Below are 22,138 nucleotides of genomic sequence, written 5' to 3' on the forward strand. Positions count from 1 at the left end.
ACCACGACACAGACAGAGTTCGTCCAATCTTACCTCGCGCTACCATGGACACCGTCATGAGAACCTTCAGACCATGTCCTTCCATCATCGCGAGTGCGCCGCGACATCTTTGTCTTCTCCACTATCGCATAACCAGTAGCGTGTTCCTCTCTGCCAGATCGCAAGATTCAATCTCCTCCACGTTCCAACTGCAAGCACTAAAACTATCGCTCCCCACCATCACCGGACTAGCAAAGCCAAACCAGAAAAACCCAAAAACCCCCAAATCTGGCCACAACAGAAACCCTGATAAAGCATCCAGAGCACTACTGTGAATCTCTATCCACCTCCTCTAAGCTAGAATCCCAATCGCAACCTGCAAGGGAAACCACCTTCAAGGTTCGTGCATTCCTAATTCAAAAGAACCAAAACGCAGCCATGGAAATTTGGGACGTAGGAGCGAGAATGTGGAGGTAGAAGAAGAAGTAGAAAGTCTTTATTTTTCCCACTTTGCCCTTTCAAAAAGCTTATTACACCATCATGCATTCATAACTTTTAATACAAAATTAATTTATAATGTCACGTCTCATTAACTTGAAGTTTGACCATGCCATGTAATCAACACTTAAACGGTCGTTTGTTTAATTTAACGGCAGACCTTTAATTGTTCAAATTTTACAAAAATAAGGATCCAATTGAGACGCCAAAAAAAAGGGTCCTATTTGAAATTCTGGATAAAAATAAGGACTTATGAAGACATTAAACCAAAAAATAAACATGCCGAACTATATAAATCTATTCAGTGAAGTTTTTTTTTTAATATTTCTCAAAACCAACTCAAATATCAATACTGTGATAAATCTGTATCGTTGCAGATATTTTCACTTAAGTGGCACCTCCTACCTAATTTAATTTTAAATGACAAATAAATAACAAAAAATTGATAAAAAAAAATATCCACACTATTAAAATATATAAGTGTGGTACTAAGAAACTAAAGACGGTGAAGGATCTCCAAAATAATGGATAAACACTTTCCAATAATCACTCATTGCTTTATCCTTAAAGTGTTTATAAATTAAGTGGATTCTTTTATTAATGGATTAGTAAATTAATTACTTTTAATTTGAATTAGAGGGTATTCATATTTATAACTTTATTATCAACACGAATTTGATATACAATTCACTTATGTTATGAATTAATTTTTCAATATTTTTAAATTATTGAATTCTTTTATATATATGTATTTCAATAAGGTACTCTTGTTGCGTTTTTTCGGCAATTACATATATATTATAAACATTTATTAAGGATAAAAGAAGAACTGGTAAAGGAAATTTATGAAAGTAATGATCCAACTTACTATATTTATCACTAGATTTTCCATTTCTCCTGTTCGTGGGTTTTGAAAGTGATTGAATTGTAACTATAATTTTCCACCATTATTTTACATTTGAGTTACCTACTTATATATTTTTTTTCCTCTTTTCTGACAGTTAAATTAAAGATAAAAGAAAAGAAAAATTAAATTAATAAAATAACAACCCTAAGATTGTCATGTTATGCTAGGTGTTTCCATCCCTCTTACATTATGCGACAATTATTATGAATAACATCTCTCTATCCAAATTTATTTATTTTTTATTCTAATTAAAAAGCGATTTTCTTTTTGAAATTTTTTCGATGAAAATAAGTAAAGTAAGGATGAGAAGATTTACACATGTAATTTTTATACTGATTCAAATCAAAAGATTCTACATCCAATTGTTAATCCTTATTGACAAAAATGATTAACTTTTTAATAAAATGAAAATCAAGATACAATATAACAATGAATACAAGATCAGGAAACACCTCTCTTAATTGATAAGAGATGACAAAACACCTTTCATTGACACACAAGGAAATGAACAACTTGATTCTTTTTAGCAAAGAAGCACTTCCAACTTAAACACACTAAGTACTAGCTTTTCCTTCTTCAAGCACCGAACCTCAAGCTTTCCTCAAACACTTCTCTGTACTTTGTATTGATTTAAGAAACCTTTTAAGAACTATGAAATAATATATATATATATATATATATATATATATATATATATATATATATATGTATACACATGTATGTATACATATATATATATATACATACATGTGTATACATATATATATATATATATATGTATACACATGTATATATATGTATACACATGTATGTATATATATATATATGTATACATACATGTGTATACATATATATATATATATATATATATATATATATATATATATGTGTGTGTGTGTGTATGCATATGTGTGTATATATATGTATATGTATATGTGTACATATATATGTATATGTATGTGTACATATATATATATAATCCAAGGTTAGAGCTAAGTAAAAAGCTGAACAGACAACTTTCAATTGTCAATGATAATAGATTATCTAAAGTGATAAGCAATTATCCTAAGAGATAATCGATTATTGTTGAATATAAGTATTTTCCTAATTTTGATATGATAATCGATTATCCTAAGAGATAATCGATTATTGCCGCAAGCTTTCTACACTTAAAAATTAAATACAAGATCTTTTTGTATTACAAATTAAAGTTAAGCCTACTACAATGAAATCTACAACAAAAAGGACTTAACATAGATTGTAAGTTATCCTTTAAGTGTTGAAGTGATCATCATCAAAATCTTTTAAGGCTTCAATGATTCTCATTGGTAACAGATCTTCGTAGCATTTTCTTTTGATTCCCTTTCTCAATCTTTAGTGTCTTGATACATGCCTCTCTTCCTTCATCATCTCACTCTCTTTAATCTCCTTGTATTGACCTTTTCTATCACTTTGATTCAATTCACTTCTCAATGCCCTTACAAATGCCCCCTAAGAGAATATTGCTTCATCACTTCTCATGAACAAGTATTCTCTTGATGTTCAACCGAAGTCTTAAATCTCATGGCTCTCTACATTATTTTGCCTTGCACACTTATGTATTGATTGCTAAAACTATCACTTGTCTCTTCAAAATCTTCGCATTTAATGCGTCACCAACGCCTACTTGAGTATAACTGTCAGATTGTTACAAGGATAATATTATATTCTCCTTTAATGGGCTTGGTCTCGTTATTATTTCAATTGTAATGTCTTTGAGTCTTATAAGCTTTTCTAATATTCTTCTTTCTCTTTTCGGGCTCAATGTCTGTGCCTTGCTCTCTTGCTTTATAATCTTCCCTACATTCCTTTCTTTATAATCTTCCCTACATTCCTTTCTTTCAACAAACTAAACACTTTTTTCTTTATAGATTTAATGGCTTCCTCCTCCAAGAATACTTCTTTTGCCCCTCTCATCCATTGGCATGGTCAAAATCAATGAGAACTCTTCACTCTAGTTTTTCATCTCGAAGAAAAGTCCAAGAAGATTTGCGAGACTCAAGTACTCATTCCTTACACTATTGACAACATTGCTTATGCTTTGGTGGTCCCCTAAACACTTTGTCTTCCATGGAATCATTTAAAATGGTTAGATAAGGTTAATACTTCTTACAATACTTCTTACAAGACCCACTAGATGAAAATTGACATCTTCAATTTGATTGAGTTGTCAAAATAAAACCTCTCCTATCTTAACTTCAACATGTTTACTATTGTTGTTCACTTCTAGAATAAGGAGTTCAACGCTTTGGAGCTACCTTGCAGATCCTAGCCCCTACTCTTTTTTATGTTGTTGTCATTGTCACAATCAAAATCGTGACGGCACGACGAACAAAAAAGAATGAAGTTTCAAAAGAGATTTTGGAGTCGCTACCATAATGTATTTTAGAAAAACTATAAAAAAATGTAAAATAAGACATGGTCTACGAAAACCAACTCCGTAGAAAAAGTGTTAGCAGCCTACAACGTCCGCCTGAGGATAATACCTTTACTTAAACATGCAAATGAATATGGTTTTTTCAAAATATGGTTTACTAGTTATTTGAACCTTGGTCCCCACTCAATTGTGCAATTTTTTATTGATTTTGGATGATGTTGACAGATTTGATTAATTATGTGATCATTATTGTCATCATAGATGAATTGTTTGTGCATTAACATGAGAATGAATATTTTATCCTACTAAAAATTATGTCAACATTTTTGTTGACCTTTTTGCACAAAAGTTTATCTCTATGTCCCCAATTATTTGAACCTTAGTCCCGACCCAATTGTGTAGTTTTTTTACTAATTTTGGATGATGTTGACAAATTTAGTTAAATTAATAATTTTTTTGTGAACTAACATGAGAATGAATATCTTTTCCTACTAAAAATAATGTCAACAATTGTGTAGACCTTCCTGTGCAGAAGTTTATCTCTAGGTTCCCAGTTATTTCCACCTCTCCAGACCCACCTAATCGTGCAGTTTTATTTTTACAAATTTTGGATGATGTTGACAAATTTGGTTAATTATATGATTATTATTGTCATAATAAATGAATTATTTGTGCATTAATATGAGAATGAATATTTTTTTCCTACTAAAAGTGATGTGAACAAATTATGTTAACTTTCCTGTGCAGAAGTTTATCTAAGTCTCCTGGTATTTGAACCTTACTCTCCATATAGTTTTTTTTTTTACTAATTTTGGGTGATGTTGAGAGATTTAATTAATTATTTGTTCATCATCAATACGTTTTTTTTATGTTGACATAAGAATAAATATTTTTTTACGGTAGTCAATCGAATTGAAATGAAAGTTACGGTAGTCAATTCAAGGTTAAAAGGCTGAACCTCCTTTATAAACATGTGTCTCTGTATAAAATCTAGTCTTGTATACATGGGTCTTGTCATAAAGAAGTATCCTAAGAAAATATATGTACATAATTAGGTGTGACAAAAATTGATATAAAATATCAATAAATTTGCAAGATCAAATAAGAAAGACTAGTAAAAACCATCAAGTATTCAAATTCTTCTGGTTTATTATTTCTCTTTTTCAGCTATATATTTACTTACACTCACTTCTCTTTTTCTGTTCTTGTTCCAGTGTCGTGGTGTATAATACACTCAGATTAATGGATCCGTTTTCAGCTTGATCAGTTGATCGAGTTCAGTTACTGTTCGCATCTCTAATTCGTGATGCAACTCACATTCGCGATTGTGGTTGGGGATGGAGGCATCAACCACATAAGTTTTCTGATCTGAGTTCTTAATTTTCTGAATGATTACAGTGTGTTTGTTTTGTCCTATATCCATTCTTCTGTGTTTACACCGAATTTTAGTATAGCATAAATCGTATTGGAGCTTTGACTACCATTGATTATGAACTGAGTTCATATAATTTTCTTGGACTTACATCTTTACATCCTTCAATTTTTTTTCTTGCAAATTTATCTCTTATATCGTTACTTTCAGTTCTAATTTTAAGATTTCAAATTGTAAGTTTAATTTATGTTCGAACTTTCTTAAGAATTTAAATTTTAGATTTTCAAATGGTCATTTTATTTTCATGAAGGTTTCTTGATCATCTTATACAACTTTATATGTTTAATTCGGAAAACTAGATCCTTTTAGAAATAAACATAAAAATGCTCTTTCAAAATTGATTGTTAACCTAAATTTGACTATTTCTCAAAATTATTTAATCAAATATGGCAACTAAATTCATTTAAATTGAAAACCTAAAGATTACCAGTCTAAATAAAATATTAGCATTTACATTTGTTTTAAGTTTAAAGTAAATTAAAATATTTATTTTTCACAGAAAACACCAACTCTATGATGTCAAAGCGCCAGAAAATCGAAAAAACCAAAAAGGTTATCCGTTCAAAATAACTAAATCACTTGAAGCTAGTGTCATAGTATTTGAAAGCAGTCCCATTCAATATATCTAAATGTGAATCTTGCAAAAGTCTATTTCACAACCTGCATAATAGGCATTTGCCTTTTGTGAAACCTTAGCAAATGTAAATAAATGGCATCCCAAAGAAATCAATCTGACAAATTCCTATAAAGGATTGAATACTGTAAGATGTTGATTATGATATAAAGAAATAATAAAAGGAGAATTCCAATGAATGAGGGGAGGGTTATAATATCAGTGTCATACATCATCAAATCATCCACTTCCAGGTAGGAATTGGGTTAATAGAGGCAAACTGAAGGCAAAATTAAGAAAACAAACTAACCATCATGTTAAGCTGCCAAACTAAAAAAATATATCTAGTGTTCATACAAGATCATATTTCTCTGATAACATATTCAACAAGTTAACGACCCAAACAAGAAGTAAACTGAAAAGGGAAATAGAATTTTACTTTCTTGTAGGATAGGAGCATTGTCCACATATGTCCTGCTTGTTCATCATTTCCCCCTGAAATTTAGAGAAGAAAATTCGTTGTCTCATAAAACTTCACTTATTAAGGTTATGTGCTCAAAATTAAGTACAATTTAATTTCACTTACGTGCTCATCATTAAGGTTATGTTGTCTCCTTTAAGAAGGATTCTCCCTGATCAAAAAATGAAATTCTTCAGAAAATGCACAAGTGGCTAAGATAAATAGAACAAAATTTGACAAACGGTAGCATACCTAATGTCTTTTTGCTTTTCTTTTTGATGTTCACTTCTTCAGCATCATCAAGAACTAAATTCATGTATTCATCAAAACCCTGTTTGGAAATGAACAAAATCACATTATCCTTGATTATTGTTAGATATATTGCGTTTTATATTAATTAAGGAAACGAAGACTTTTGCTATTGTTTGATATTGGTAGATATTGTTGATATTGTTTTTAAAACTATCTTCGATTTACCATATTTATGTTTGGTTGCCATATGTACTTGCATCATTTCTTCATTATAAATATATTATCCTATGTGTGTTTTAGACTCCAGATTAATCATATACCTACTTTTGCTATATTCAACATGATATCTAGAATCTAAAGCTTTTGATGGTCAATAATTGAATTTTGAATTCATTGAGAAAGGATTTTCTTGGTTGTTGTCATAGAACACAGGTTCTTATAAAAGATTGAGATTTATGTGGCAAATCTTTATTGACTCATCAATTTGCTAGATTGTGGCATCTTCATCTCTGTTTTATTTTTGCGTGTTTCTCTGATTTTTTTTGTTTATGCTACGGGAGAAATCAAATTTAGGACTGAGTGTACTTTTTCCTGGATAAGATTGTATCATCTGGGCAACAATCAACTATGCTGAAGTCGCCTCTTTCTCCTCTTTCAGGATTTGTGCTTGTTGCCTTGATTGGAGAACCTTGGTGTTTTAGGATTTTTCTCTCTATATGGCATCTTCTGATGCTTCTTTTGATAGTGCAGGCCAATTTTCTCTTTTTAATGAATTTCTCAAATGATACGAGGATTGTCAGAACTCTAGTTCCCGTGCTTTTGTTACACGCACAAGTATATCTTTTGTTGGCCTAACTCAACCTTCTTCTCTTGGACCTTGGGTTCTTGACTCAAGTGCCATGGATCACATTACTGGTAATAAATCTTTGTTTGCTTCTTTATCCTCTCTGGATAATTTACCTACGATTACAATGGCTGATGGGTCTAGAGTCTTATCTCATGGAGTTAGTACTGTTAATATTTTTCCATCTTAACCATTGATAATATCCTTTAACTTATTATCCATTAGTCATCTAACTTGTTCTCTTGATTGTGTTATTTCTTTTTCCAAAAAATTTTGTTTGTTTACAAGACCAAAGTTTGGAAGAGATATATTGGTTGAGCACAAGAATAGATATCTTGTTGAAACAACTTGCACACTTTTAATTCATGGTGAGGGTTTTTGGGTGATGTTATTCAAACTACATGTTATCTTATTAACCGCAGCCATCTTCGATTTCAAATAATAAAATTCCTCATCCTATTTTATTTTCTCATGCACCTATACATTCTTTACCTATTAAATTTTTTGGATCTACATGTTTTGTTCATAATTTTAGTCCTGGTCTTGATAAGTTATCTCCTAGATGACACAAATGTGTTCTTTTAGGATTTACTCAATCACAAAAAGGATACAAGTGTTTCTCTCCTTCTCTTAATTGCTATTTTATTTTCGCATATGTCAACCTTCAATGAGTCTTCTTTTTATTTTAATGGTCCTTCTTCTTATATGTCTCTGTCTACTACAATTAATATTCCTGTTGTCTGTGACTCCAGTTGTGCCTAGTCCACCGTCAAATTCTCCTCTTCCACCTCCCCTTTCCAGTTTATAGTCGAAGACATTGTTCCCAACAACCGCTAAGTGACTCAATTCAAGTGCCAACTATTTTGTCTCCTCCGACTCTGACAACTAAGTTTGACCTTCCAATTGCCCTCTATAAAGATATACATTCTACTCATAATCCCTCTCCATATTATATTGCTTTGAGTTACCATATATTGTCTTCACCTTTTTATACATGTCTTTCGTCTATTTCTTCTATGTCCATTCTTAAATCTGTCAAGGATGTCTTAACCCATCCTGGTTGACGTCAAGCCATGATAGATGAACTATGTGCTCTTCAGGATAGTGAAACTTGGGAGCTCGTCCCATTACCATCTAAGAAATTTGTTGTTGGTTGCAAGTGGATTTTTGCTATCAAAGTTGGTCCTGATGGTACTATTGATCTTCAAAGCTCGACTTGTAGCCAAAGGCTACACTTAAATTTTTGGATTGGATTATGGAGATACTTTTTATCCGATAGCAAAGATGACTTTTATCCATTTATTTCTGTCCATGGCTACTCTTTAACAATGACCTCTTTATCAACTCAATGTCAAAAATGCTTTCCTCAATGGAGATTTGTTGGAAGAAATTTATATGGAGCAACCTCTTGGATTTGTTGTTCAGGAGAGTCTTCCAGATTTATATATCGTTTTTGCAAATCTTTATATGACTTAAAACAGTCTCCTAGCACTTGGTTGGCAAATTTAGCAATGGTTCAATAATTTGGTATGATTCGAAATGAGGCAAACCATTAAGTCTTTTACCGCCACTCAAGTGCTGGATGTGTCTATGTGATAGTATATGTTGATGACATTGTTCTTATAGGCAGTGACCACCACGACATCTACCAAATGAAACAACCCCTTTGCCACCATTTCAAACCAAAGATCTTGACAAACTCAATACTTCTTGGGTATTGAAATAACACAATCCAATGATGGTATTGATATATCACAAAGGAAGTATGCATTGGATATTTTGGAGAAATCCAATTGATGAATTCAAAACCTGTTGACACACTCATGGATTCTAATACCAAACTCCTACCAAATAAGGGGAAGCCTATTTCAGATTCTAAGTAGTATAGAAGATTGATTGGGAAATTAAATTACCTTACAGTTACTCATCCTGACATTTCCTTTGTAATCAATGTGGTGAGCCAATTTCTCAATTTCCATGTGAAGATTATTAGAATGCAGTCATCTGTATATTAAAGTACATTAAAGGATCTCTTGGAAAATGTTTGTTATATGGTTCCAATAATCATACAAAAGTTGTTTGTTATTCGGATGTTGATTGGGCAGGATCTCCTTTTGATAGAAGATCTACCTCTGGGTATTGTGTCTCCATTGGTGGTAACTTGATTTCTTAAAAAAGCAAGAAACAAAGTTTTGTTATAAGATCTAGTGCAGAAGCATAATATAGAGCTATGGCCTTAGCTACTTGTAAACTTCTTTGACTTAAGAAATTGCTTAGAGAGTTACAATTTGGAGATGTCACTCAAATGGCACTTATATGTGACAATCAGACAGTTCTTTATATAAGTTATAATCTTGTCTTTCATGAAAAGACCAAACACATTGAGATTGACTGTAATTTCTTTCGAGAAAAGATTGTATCTTCGAGACATCATTAACTCAAATAATCAGTTAGGAGATATTTTCACTAAATCTTTAAAAGACCAAGAATTGATTATATTTGTAACAAGTTTGGTATGTATGATTTATATGCACTGGCTTGAGGGAGAGTGTTAAACATATTAGGATTCATGTTAATTAGGAAAATGTAAACTTTTGCTATTGTTTGATATTGGTAGATATTGTTTCTAACAATATCTTCTATTTACCACATTTTTGTTTGGATTTCATATATCCTTGTACCATTCTTCATTATAAATATATTACTTTATATGTGTTTTAGACAAAAAAAAGATTAATCATATACCTAGTTTTATTATATCAACAATAATCGTTCAAATGATCAATATCTTAACAAGGGTATAATGTCTACAACAAGTACCACCATTCATCCCCATCTCCCCTCTCCCCTCCCAGAACCAAAAAGGTTCACAAAATATTTTGAAGCCAACAAAATTTAGATCACGCTATTTTACTTATGAGCATATAAACCCATATGGCAATGGACTAAAATACATACACATTTTAGACAGTATGACTAGAAAACTTTAGCATCTTTTTTGAAGGACCAACAGAACACCACCATTAAACTAAATTCCCCCACAATCCAATATACCGATAATAATAACATACATATAAAGTCAAACACCAAGCATAAAAACCAAGACTCACAATGATTCGGCCTTCAATCCTCAAATCTTTTTGCTCAAAAAGCCAAATCTGAATGCGTGCTTTCTGCGTAAATTACAAAATAGTTAGAGCAAAGGAACAGGGGAAATTGGGGCAAACCCCCAGAAACAATTATGAACTAGAATGAGAGTGGGTGGAAACTTACGCTTTGTAGAAACCTGAAAATCAAGTTCTGAAAAAAGAAAGAAGGAATGAATGAATGAAGTTAGGTTAGAGTTAGAGCAAAAGAAAAGGGAAAAAGAAAAAAAGAGCGTGGAATGAGGACGGTACTATGGGCTGAGTCATAACCCTCTGAACTTTGGTGCTCGCCATGGTTACGAAAATGGAGGAACGAATGTCGGGAAAGATTGCAGGAGACGAGTGAGAACACAGTTAAAACCCTAAATTGCAACTTCTTTGTGAGAGTGAAGATTTTTTACAGGGCAATAGAATACAATCTCTTCAGGCTCATGTATTTTTCTTTTTCTTCCACCTTAAAAAATTTATTTATGTTTACTTAATCAAAATTGTAAATATACATATCTGCATATTTTGTTTTAATAAAACCTAAAATTTCATATTTCTATTAAATACAGAAAATAAATTTAAATTTATTTTTAATCTATGAATTAAGTTAAATTTAATTTTAATTTTCGTATAAATTTAGTTACTTTTATCTGATAAAAGTTAAAACAAAATTTTGTTTTATCACTAAACAACATACAAATTGCTAAACTCCATTATTATAACATAAATTAAAAGTTAAAACAAGATTGGGTTTCTTTACCTTAACCTCGTAATACTACAATTTAAAGTGAATGTTCAGTCAAACTCAAAAAACCACTTAAAATAAAACACTCAAAATCTCCTATTTTTTTCATGAAAACTCACTCATACAATTATTTATATCTAAAAACAAATGAAACTCGAAGAAAATGAATATAAATTTACCTAACACTGTGTTTGGATAAAATATTTCCACAATTTTAAAAGAATTGAAATATTTATAAATTATTTATAATTGAATTCTCTTTATTTTTTAAATAATTTGCTTGAATAAAATAATTAAAGTATTTTACATTTCAATTCTCTTTTTTAGATAAAATAATTGAATTTTTAATTTAAGATAAAATTTCATTTTAAAAATATTTATTTTAAAATATAAAATGTTAAAATTAAATTTAAAAAGTATTAGTTCAAGAAACTTACTTTTTGGTTCACTATAGTTTTTTACAATGTAGTTTATTTCCCAACCTTAGATACATGTATGTTTATACTTGTGTAGTAATATAAAGTTGTTTTGAGCTGAGTAATTATGTAGAATTGATTGTTTTGTTTTTTATTTTAAATTTTGATTGATTTTTTAGCAATGAAATGAATTGTTTTCTATGAATGAATTTGCTTAATGATGTATAAAATGAGTTAGTTGAAGATTATGAACTTAAACTGAGTAAGTTCAATTTTTTATAAAAATATTTCTTGTTGCACTAAAATGTTATTTGGAATTACTTGTAATGTAGTGTAATTATAAATAAACAGACACATATTAATTAACTCTATTATCAATCAAGTAACTACCTAAAATTAGTGTATCATTATTGTTTTTAGGATGTTACAATCCCTATGCACCATAATCGTCACTAAGCCAAATTAATTCTGATTTTATTTTTTTATAAGAAAATTATATCTTAATTTTGACAACAAAATCAAATCCTAACATCTCCTCCTAATTATCATTATTATTATTTTCACACCATCCCAAAACTTCAAAAACACCACAACATTTAAATCTTAAAACACCAAATATATGACCAATTTGATTTTTGGGACAAAAATATATGGAATTCAAACATAGGAAAAGACACGTATACCAATTTGATTGGAATAGTAGTAATTATGATAAAAATAAGTAAGAACACAATTTTTTTTCACTCAGAAAGCTACAAAGCAATACTACTCCATACTTAAAAGATAATAAAAATATTTATACATACACATAGTAAAATTTATGATGGATATAATGAATATTTTTAATTAATAATCATGCATTATTAGTATTAGTATTTAATTATCTCCCTTACTGGTAGAATGAGTACGAATATCATAGTGTTCGATAATATTTATTTCTTACTAATAATTATTAGTTAATTATATTTCAATAATTTTTTAAAATCAAGTGATCAAAATAAAATTATTAATAAAAAAATATTAATCAGCAAATGATTATTTAAAATAACTTCATCCATTTTTATTTCTTTATAAAATTAAAGTTCTTTTTATTTTTTTTTAAATTTGTATTTTACTACAGCTGATTTGAATTTTATGTTTAAAAAGACTAAATTTATTTTTATTAATATTTTATTGAATGATTTTATTAGAATTATATTTTTATTTATCTTTTATTTAAGTTTTATGTTCTAAATATTTATTTTTATATAATTTTATTTAAAATTAAAAAATAAAACATAAAAATATATAAAAGTATCTATGCATAAATTAAAACAAATTTACAGATATTTTGTCCAGACGATTATTTTTAGACGAAGCGCAAAGTAGATATGCATAATCTAAACCTGATTTGTCACTATCTCTATCCACACTAAACAATCTGCATTAAATTTTCTTTTATATTATTTTAATTTTAATTTTTTACATTAATGTTTTTATGCTAAATATAATTAAATATATTCCCTTATCATTTTTTTAATATAAAAAATCTATATTTTTTTCACCATGCAATTTTAACAATAACATATTTAATAGCAGATATCTACATTTTTTCTCACGGTTTATCTTATATTTTTAGTTTACTTCTAATAGCACACATTTAATTACATTAATTTAAATTTGGAACTAAAAAAGTATGCAAGACTTCTTGCTTTTTTTCAAACTTATTTTAAATTAATGTAGTCTTTAAAACCCTGAAAATGATATCTGAAAGAGAGGGATAGATGTCTCAACTAAAAGAGTTTAAGCATTTTATAAAATTTTCTCAAAGCACAGCTCATTTCATTTTCTCAGAATCTGCATCTCTCTAAAAACTCAATCCTCTTCTTTTCTCCTCCTTCTCTCTAGAAAATCTTCATCTCATTTCATCTTTTCAATCATCTGATCACACTCAATCACCACTGGTATCAAGAACTTCAATTTTCACCAATCAACATCTCGTTTAGAACGGGTAAGTCTCAATATTTGGGTTCTTGTAGGATTTTGAAACTGTCTGACACATGCAAGTCACATTTTCTGGTTGCATGTGTTCATCAGCTTCTTCTTCTGATTTCTGATCACTTTTCTGGTATTTTTGGTTGGTCCGTTACCGAAAAATCAATGAACTGTAGGTTCTTAAGAATTTTGGTGTTAGGAGCAAATTTCTGAAGTGGTAGAGTTATTCGGTCCGGTTAAGAGGTATGTGAAGCTAGATAATTTAATTACTTAGTTTTGATGTATGGATATGTTGTTTGATAATTATGCATGTGTATGAAATTGATTTGGATAAAGCTGTATGAGTGTAAAAATTGGATGAATTGGGTGTTCGGTGTTGTTGGTGTGGAATATTGATGTTGTGATTATGATGATTGTGTATTTGTATGATTATGAAACAGTGGTCAAGTGAAATTGGTAAGGTTGGTGTCGATCTTAATTATGTAGTTACTCTGTAAAATTATGTAGTTGTTGAAGGTCTTTAATTGACCGTTCGACTTTTATCTGGTGCTCGATCTTAACTGAGTTCTGCTATTGTGGATTCTCAGATAATGACCGTTCGGTTTAGTGTTGATTTCAAATTAATGTAGCATTCGGTCTAGACATAACTTTTGTTGTAAACAGTGTTCAGTCCGTCATAGGTTATAACTGTTATTGACCGTTCGATCTTGAACTGTCTTGGTAGTGCTCGGCCAGATGCCAACACTCGGTCTCAGTAATGCTCGGTGATGTACGAAGCACTCGGTGTCATCATATTACCAAATTATGTAATTGAAATTGTAACTAAGAGGATTCAGACTAAGCTTGTAGTGTTCGGTCTAGGCTCTTAGGTTTTGGTTATGAGCTTCAGTATTTGTTTATGTCTAATTATAGATGTTCTATAATATTCAGTCAAATCTTTGGATTCTGTCTAGTAAATAATATCTCGTTCGGTCATGTTCACCATAGGGAAATAATATCCCGTTCGGCCATGTTCACCATAGGGAAATAATATCTCGTTCGGTCATGTTCACCATAGAGAAATAATATCCCGATCGGTCATGTTCACCATAGGGAAACCATATCCCGTACGGTCATGTTCGCAGATAGGAGGTGTTCTACTGTCAGGTTTTGTTCATAATAAGTGTTGATATTTTCCAAGTCAGTTATGCTCAATGTTGACGTTGTTTTAATGTTCAGTTTGAAGTTATTTAAAGGTGTTATGGAAGAGAAAATATTTTTGTTAATAAGGTATGGTATTTAAAATGTGATATGAATGGAATAGTATGAATATGAAGAAATATGATGTGATTTGTATTATATGGATATGAACGAGTGTTCCAAGGAGGAATATCTCAGAAATGGTTATGGAATTGTAAAGTATGAATATGGTCAGACTAAGCTGTCGTTCATCCTGACATTCTAATGGTCACCGAATCTCAAGTAGAGAATGGTGGCGCATGTGGTGAGAATAACAAGAGGTCTGGTTGCGTATAGCTTGCTTGGGGTTCCAACTATCGGACTAAACTCATGTGTAGACTTAGGTTTCCAGCTACAGTGAGGGATGAAGGGCTAACCTCGTGTGGTGGCTTGGGTTTCCAGCTATGGTAATTCTGATGATTTTCCATATTACCTTTCCACGAGTGTAAAATCGTCGTAGCTACATAATTCACACAGTCCGGACAATCAGAGTAAAGTAAACAGTCAGAGTAAAGTGAACAGTCATTGCATGCATTGTTGTATGGTTATGGTTGGCAATGTATGATTGGTTGTTACATGATGGACTTATTGATTTATATCCGATTTATGTGAGTTATCTCTTTACATAGTTAATTAAATTACATTAGCTTACTCTTATTTTCCTGTCTTGTCATGTCGTCCACTCGATCGTCCTTGTCCTTGCAATGATCACCCTTTGGGTGTGAGCAGAGTGTGCAGAAAACATTCTAGAACAGGCGCTAGTAGGAGAGTAGAGATTCCGCTAAGAGTAAGATCGTTCAGTCTTGTGCTTGTTTCTTTTTTAGTATAAAACCATTCGGTGTAATATACCGTTGTAGGACCGTTCGGTTGATAATTCTCATGTATGACCGATCGGTCTATTTTTATTATTCGTATCAGTGTAGATTTATGTAAAGTTTTTAGTTTATAATTATTTTAGGATAACTGTAAGTAGAACTTTATTTTTTATAACGGTTATATTTTATTATAAATGTAAGTACTCTTGAATATAGTCTGCAGCTATATTTTTTAAATGTTACGTGGTCAACCCACAAGCCAACTTAGGGCATGCCAGACCTATTAACTCATGTTAAGTTAATAACCCAAAAAGGTCTTATTTAAAGCCACAAAAAATCATTCATTCATAAAAATAAAAAAAATTAAGTACCATATGGGGAAAATGCTAATAAAAGCATTAGATGATAAAGTTTTTAAATTCAAAAAACTCAACCATAAAAGATGAGTCAAGGTATAATAACATCTTAGAAGATTAATGACATTAATCTTTCTCTCCAATTAAATAATACATTTATTATTGCAACAAAACATAAAAAAAATGCACAATTTTTCCAAATTACAAAAATTCTAAATTTAAAAAACCATAGAACAATTGTTTTCACAAGAGATAAGTCTATATTCCAACTTTTTGTTCCATCATTTATCAATTAAATTAGTCGGATTAAAATCAACAATTTCCAACCATACTTAAAATCAGATTTAACCTACTTTTCTTTAAATATCCTTCAATCTATCTAATTTCATCAACTCCCGTTTACTTTGGTGTCTGTCACATTCATTTATCTTATAATTTTCTCGATATAATATATGAAGTGCAAGAAAAACTACGGCAACTTTCAGCAATACCATTTTCAACAAGAATGAGTAACATGATGTCAATTGCATCAGTGACAGCAGCATACTTATTATTGCAAAAATGATACAAAACAGAGGCTCGTAATTAAATAAAAAATAACAGCGGTAGCCGTCATTCATAGGCATGTCATAAATTTGATCAAAACATATGTCGAACCTCCCTGATGAAGTTGAGATGAAGCAAAAAACAACAAAAAAAAGAACTAAAACTAATATCTGTTCCAGTAGGTTCTGCGTCTGAACCAGTTGTAGTCGGGCAAACGCTGAATAGGACCCATGGCAGCAATAGCTACATCCTGCAGAGAAACATACAATACAATGACATGACACCATGGTAAACTATACAGGAATAAAATTGGTGACTCTACCACTAAATATGTTTCAATTATTACCTTGTCATAAATAAACCTGTTTGCAACCCGTTTAATTGTACTGGCATCAACCGCATCAATTCTAGCAAACAATTCAGCAAACGGGATTCTCCTACCATAGGTAAGCAGCTGAAACAAAACACGAACATGGATAAAAGAGAGCAAAGACGAGGCCAAGTATAATATAATAAAAAAGGTTAATTATTCAACGCTGTGTTACCATTGCATTCACCAATGGTTGACACCGCAGCATACAAAGCTATAAATTTATATATAGAATCAGGTCAAAATATTGTAGCCAATGAGGATGTTATTCTCTCCATTGACATTGCCCATATAATAGTAGAACGAAAGTGAATACCATTGCATTTTAAAAATTCCTAACACATTCAATTCATGACTACATTAATACAGAATGGTTCTAATCAACATGCGTATACTAACTTTAAATAAGTAACCATGCTATGAAAGTGTCATTTTCTGAGATTATGTTTAAATTGGTGGATAGCGGGTAGAATGGGGAGCGTAGGAGTGAAAGAAGTTTTGATTGTTTGGTTTGTAAAAATATGAACGAAACCTGACAAGAAGATAGGTTGCGATTCATTTCATTTCATTGGTTAACTCTAAATTTCATATGCACTTGATGGAACCAAACTTTCAGATTAGAAAATGACTATTTTAGCTTCGAAAATATTTTAACCTTAAGAGTCTAAGAAGCATAATAATAAATAAGAATAATGTGTACATGAGTAATTACAATATTTTTTTCAAGAGAAAAGGAAATTCTCACTCCATCCTATTATAAAATATCCAACAATGAAATAACATTTTTATTCATTTATCTCTTCCTTCGCATTTTCTATCACTAATCCAAACAAAACCAAGAATTTGTCTATCAATACAAGTATTTTGCTAGCATCTATCTTGTGTCAATTCAGCTTGAGCTCAATGAGGAATAGTAAAGTAAAGAAAGAAGTTCTTAACAATGTTTTTTTTCAAAATAAAAATGGAAATCCTCACTTCACCCTATTATAAAATATCCAAACAATGGAATATCATTTTTATTCGTTTCATTCCAAACTATTTTCATCTATTCTTTTCCATTTTCTATCACTAATCCAAACAAAACTAAGTTTTGTCTATCAAGAGAAGTATTTTTCTATCATCTTATCTCATTTCAGCTTGAGCTCAATGACAAGTATAGGAAAGAATGAAGTTAAATAAAACATTCTCCCATGTCCCTCTACTCTTCACGGGGTTATGTGTAAAATCTATTGTACCTGACGGCCAATATCTTCAGCCACTGGACTTGTTCCATCAATGTGTAGTAGCAACGAAGATTTCAACTGCAAAACACACACACGTGAATACAACAGTAATAACAGCGAGAAAAAAAATACTAAAATTAATGCATCACTAACATAATTTATGATAAAGATGAAAGGAAGTACAACTAGAGAGCAACAAAAAATTTCAGGATGGTGAATGTCACATTTAGCAATCCATGCCAAAGGAAATATGCATTACATGAGCCAAAATTATTTTGTTGGAATGGAAGCAATGTGAGCAAAAACTAACATTGGACTCACAATTCTTAATGCATGTTTTTAGAGGGTAAGAAAATATTAACTATCATAAAGTTGAAAAGAAAATATCAGCACTGTCATGCAAACTGAACTTAACATATTGCACACAAGGAAAAGATACATGGTAAGCATTATCTCCTTACATTAGAAAGCAATTTTAAAGTTCACAAAACAGAAAAACACGACATGACATAAAAAATAGAAAGGCCATGGAAGAGTAAAATGCTGTTCAGCTGTAACACATTCCCATCTTTCACTTTTTTCATTCTGTATGACATACACTAGTAACTTACAAATTTGCTTTCATATGATCCAGCAAGTTTAAAAAACTAACACATCTTTCATACATTATTTTAATATGGACACAGAAGGTGTTCAATGAAGAGCACACAATATGGCATCAAAAGAAAAGATCCAGAGCGACAGAACAAATACTATAATAAGATCCATTTACCTGAAATTTTCAACATTTAAAATATGTACCAGTTGTCATTACATAATTTAAATCCAATTCATTACAATATATAAAATTGAATATTTTAGTTTTGAAAAGGAAACTACCTCAAGAATTAGACAAATGACATGACAAATTTCAGTTGAATACAAGTTATCCCGAATAAAATTGTATGTAACAGAATTGTGTAAAAATAACTTCTAATTCCTACTGTATCTTGGACAATGAATGCGGTCATCATAGGTGAAGTTTAACATAAAAAATGACAAAAAAAACAAAGTATAAGCCAAATTCTATGTTATACTAACAAACAAGGGAATCAATAGACAGAAACCCACCTGATTACAAGCACGTGTAACATCATCTTCTGAAACACGATAAGCCAACTTGGTTGTCTCATTCATTATTGCATATGACAAATCATCCAAGCTATCAGGCTGAAAGCACAATAAATCGAGAGGAAAAAAAGTTTTATCAAAGAAATGATTGAAGATATGCATACAATGGTAATGAAACTAGAGAAGCTAGAGAAATACATGGTATAACACAACCTAATAAACTACTCTTGCAAATATCAGACAATAAAATCATCCATCACATTCCTGAGACACAAATAATCATTATATTTTCAATACTAAAGAAAATCCTCAAAAGATATAAAGTAAAACAGCATTACATTCATGAATAATGGGTGTGGGTGTGGGGGGGGGGGGCGGAGAGATGTGGGAGTTCATATAAAGTAAACAAAGTCTGATACTCAACTCAGATAAGTCTTAAAAAGAAAATTTTCATAAGAAAAACTACACTACATCTTACCTTAGCAACTGCATAAACACCAAAAAGACCTGTGTCCTTGTAATTGGTATTGAAAGCCATAATGCTCTCTGCAACTTCATTAATACCAACCCGTTGAGCTAACTCAGAACTGTTCACAGTCAAAATGGATTCAAACAAGTGAGAATCGAGAGAGGCATATTTCTATTTCTTTTATTTTTATTATATAGATATATAAAAGGGAGAATGGGGATGGTTCAAATCACATACCCCATGTGTTTACCACCTCCTGCAGTCTTATTCCAAGAGCCCAACATAGCTTGCATGACCATGAGAGCAATTGAGTCTGGGTCCTTCCACGATGCCCCCTCAAAAGCCACCGCAAATTGTGCAAGGGGAATATCATCATCAAGCATTCTAACCTGTTTTCCAGGCAAAAGGTAGACAAAAATGGTAATTAAATATACCAACAAGACAGGTTCCAAGTCTTCCAACGTACCTAACACAAATATTCTTACCTCGGAACCAGTAAAAATAGCTGGCTCTTTAGCAACCAATTGAGCTGTGGTAGTGGCATCTGTCGACAACTTAGTAAACAACTTTTTCACTTGCTCAACAATATCCTCATGCTTTACAGCTCCAGATGCAGCTATTACCTTTGAAAGCAAACCCACGCAGAACACAAGTCACAAAATGACTGTCTTTGGAGTTAAACATAAATAATATGTAGGGCAGCCATCACTGACAAGAACACACATTAATGACCATATTAATTTTCCACGTACCATCCTAGGAGCCGTGTAATGTGTCTGAATGTAGCTCTGCAGATGAGCTTTGGTGATTGTCTTAATGTTCTGAGCAGGTCCAAGAATGGTCCTTCCAAGAGGAGTGTATTGGAATGCAGTTGCGTGTAGGTGGTCAAAGATCACTTCCTCAGTTTGACCCTCAACCTACAAGCAGTTTCATTAAATAAACCCTTAATATCACATCATCATCAACAATGGCCTCATCCCAATAAATTTCCACAAAATCAACATGCAAAGGAAAAGGTTTACTTACAAACACCATCAGTACAAAATACTCTTGTCCCAATTAAATGTGGTCCCTTTATCATGTCATTTTATTTACTAATATAATGTGGATATAAGATAAATCCTGAGAACTCAGTTCAATATTCAATCACAGAATATGATAATGAATGAAAATATGTTGATGATTTCTAATTAATAGTGCAAAGAAAGAGATAATTGAAATCTAAACTAGAAACAGAGAAAAGAGGTTTGCTTTACCTCCTCCATTTCACGGAGAATAACATCACGTTCGCGGCTGATGCGATTTTCCTCAAATCGAGAATTCTGAAGAATGTCGGCGAGGATGTCGAGGGCTTGGGGGACATCGCTATCGGTAACCTTAGCGTAATATGTGGTCTGTTCGCGTGAGGTGTACGCGTTGAGATGCCCTCCCATGTTTTCGATCTCTTCCTCAAGCTCACGCGCGTTGCGGCGCTCTGTGCCCTTGAAGATCATGTGCTCCAGGAAGTGCGCGGTGCCGTTGGTCTCCTCGGTCTCAAAGCGCGAGCCGGCGTCGATCCAGACGCCGACGGTGGCGGTTCGGGCGGCGAGGGAAGATTCGGTAGCGACGCGGAGGCCATTAGGGAGCGTGGTAACGCGCGTCTCAGGGGCAGCGAGGATGCGAGTGTGATCGGAGAGCGTGGGGCGGGGGCTGCCGTGTTTGAGGAAGCGGGGGTCTGGGTTCTCGAGCTGGCGGAGCTTGGACTTGATGGCCTCGGCAGCGCGGTCGTAGACCATGGCGGTGGGGGGCGGTGGAGCGGGAGGGGAGGCGGCGGAGGGGGCGAGAGCGGGGGACGCGGAGAGAGATCGGAAGGAGGAGAGTGCGGAGGCCCGCCGGTCTGAGCGGCGGGCCGCGGAGAGGAGGCGGTTGAGGGACATGGATCCGCGCTGGAATCTAGGGTTTCACGGTGAGGAAAGAATGGCCAATGAATGAAAGAGTACGAGAAAGAGAAATAGAAGTAAGGTGTTGAACAAGTATTCTACTATGTGAGAGAATTGGGGACATCTGTCATTTGGCACTAGAGAGAGGAGCAAGAGTTTTACTCTTCTTTTTTTTTTTCTCTATGAAAATTCTTCTTCACTGTATTTAAAAAGCTAAATATGTTTTCACATGGTTGTTTTGTTTTGTTTTACTTTTTGTTATTGGATTTTTTTAAAATTGTATTGTATATTAATTAATATTAATATAAAATAGTTTATAAATTTCTATGTACTGTTAATATATTCATTTTTACAATTATTTTGAAAAACATACCAATATTGTTTATGATTCAAGATTTATAATTGAATGAGAGTGTAATTTTACAATGCTACTATATAAGTT

General features: G+C 32.0%; 2 protein-coding genes across 2 annotated transcripts; both read right to left on the reverse strand.

The window, feature by feature from the left end:
- Window positions 1-5,989: 5,989 nt before the first annotated feature.
- Window positions 5,990-10,965, reverse strand: LOC124827269 (uncharacterized). The gene is made up of 6 exons (XM_047300292.2): window positions 10,800-10,965; window positions 10,675-10,701; window positions 10,512-10,574; window positions 6,558-6,636; window positions 6,432-6,477; window positions 5,990-6,340 (listed from the first exon to the last, which is right to left on the reverse strand). The coding sequence occupies exons 1-6, from the start codon at window positions 10,839-10,841 to the stop codon at window positions 6,331-6,333; spliced, it is 267 nt and encodes an 88-aa protein (XP_047156248.1). The 5' UTR covers window positions 10,842-10,965; the 3' UTR covers window positions 5,990-6,330.
- A 5,564-nt stretch (window positions 10,966-16,529) lies between these two features.
- On the reverse strand, window positions 16,530-21,844 carry LOC124827268 (putative mitochondrial-processing peptidase subunit beta, mitochondrial). The gene is made up of 9 exons (XM_047300289.2): window positions 21,034-21,844; window positions 20,530-20,694; window positions 20,263-20,400; window positions 20,015-20,166; window positions 19,787-19,895; window positions 19,309-19,407; window positions 18,211-18,276; window positions 16,952-17,059; window positions 16,530-16,855 (listed from the first exon to the last, which is right to left on the reverse strand). The coding sequence occupies exons 1-9, from the start codon at window positions 21,691-21,693 to the stop codon at window positions 16,769-16,771; spliced, it is 1,584 nt and encodes a 527-aa protein (XP_047156245.1). The 5' UTR covers window positions 21,694-21,844; the 3' UTR covers window positions 16,530-16,768.
- Between the last annotated feature and the right edge of the window lie 294 nt (window positions 21,845-22,138).

The sequence above is a fragment of the Vigna umbellata genome, chromosome 5 (assembly GCF_029865625.1).
Source record: "Vigna umbellata cultivar VRB3 chromosome 5, Vumbellata_1.0, whole genome shotgun sequence".
NCBI lineage: Eukaryota > Viridiplantae > Streptophyta > Magnoliopsida > Fabales > Fabaceae > Vigna > Vigna umbellata.

Excerpts from the sequence above, each read along its gene's own strand:
- LOC124827268 (XM_047300289.2), bottom strand. The coding sequence starts at position 21,693 with ATGTCCCTCAACCGCCTCCTCTCCGCGGCCCGCCGCTCAGACCGGCGG. Across the intron at positions 19,408-19,786 it reads GTGTTTATGCAGTTGCTAAG|CCTGATAGCTTGGATGATTT; the intron begins GTAAGATGTAGT and ends TTGTGCTTTCAG. Across the intron at positions 16,856-16,951 it reads ACAGGTTTATTTATGACAAG|GATGTAGCTATTGCTGCCAT; the intron begins GTAATAATTGAA and ends GTTTCTCTGCAG.
- LOC124827269 (XM_047300292.2), bottom strand. The coding sequence starts at position 10,841 with ATGGCGAGCACCAAAGTTCAGAGGGTTATGACTCAGCCCATA. Across the intron at positions 10,702-10,799 it reads GGGTTATGACTCAGCCCATA|AACTTGATTTTCAGGTTTCT; the intron begins GTACCGTCCTCA and ends TTCTTTTTTCAG. Across the intron at positions 6,637-10,511 it reads GGATTGAAGGCCGAATCATT|GGTTTTGATGAATACATGAA; the intron begins GTGAGTCTTGGT and ends ATTTCCAAACAG.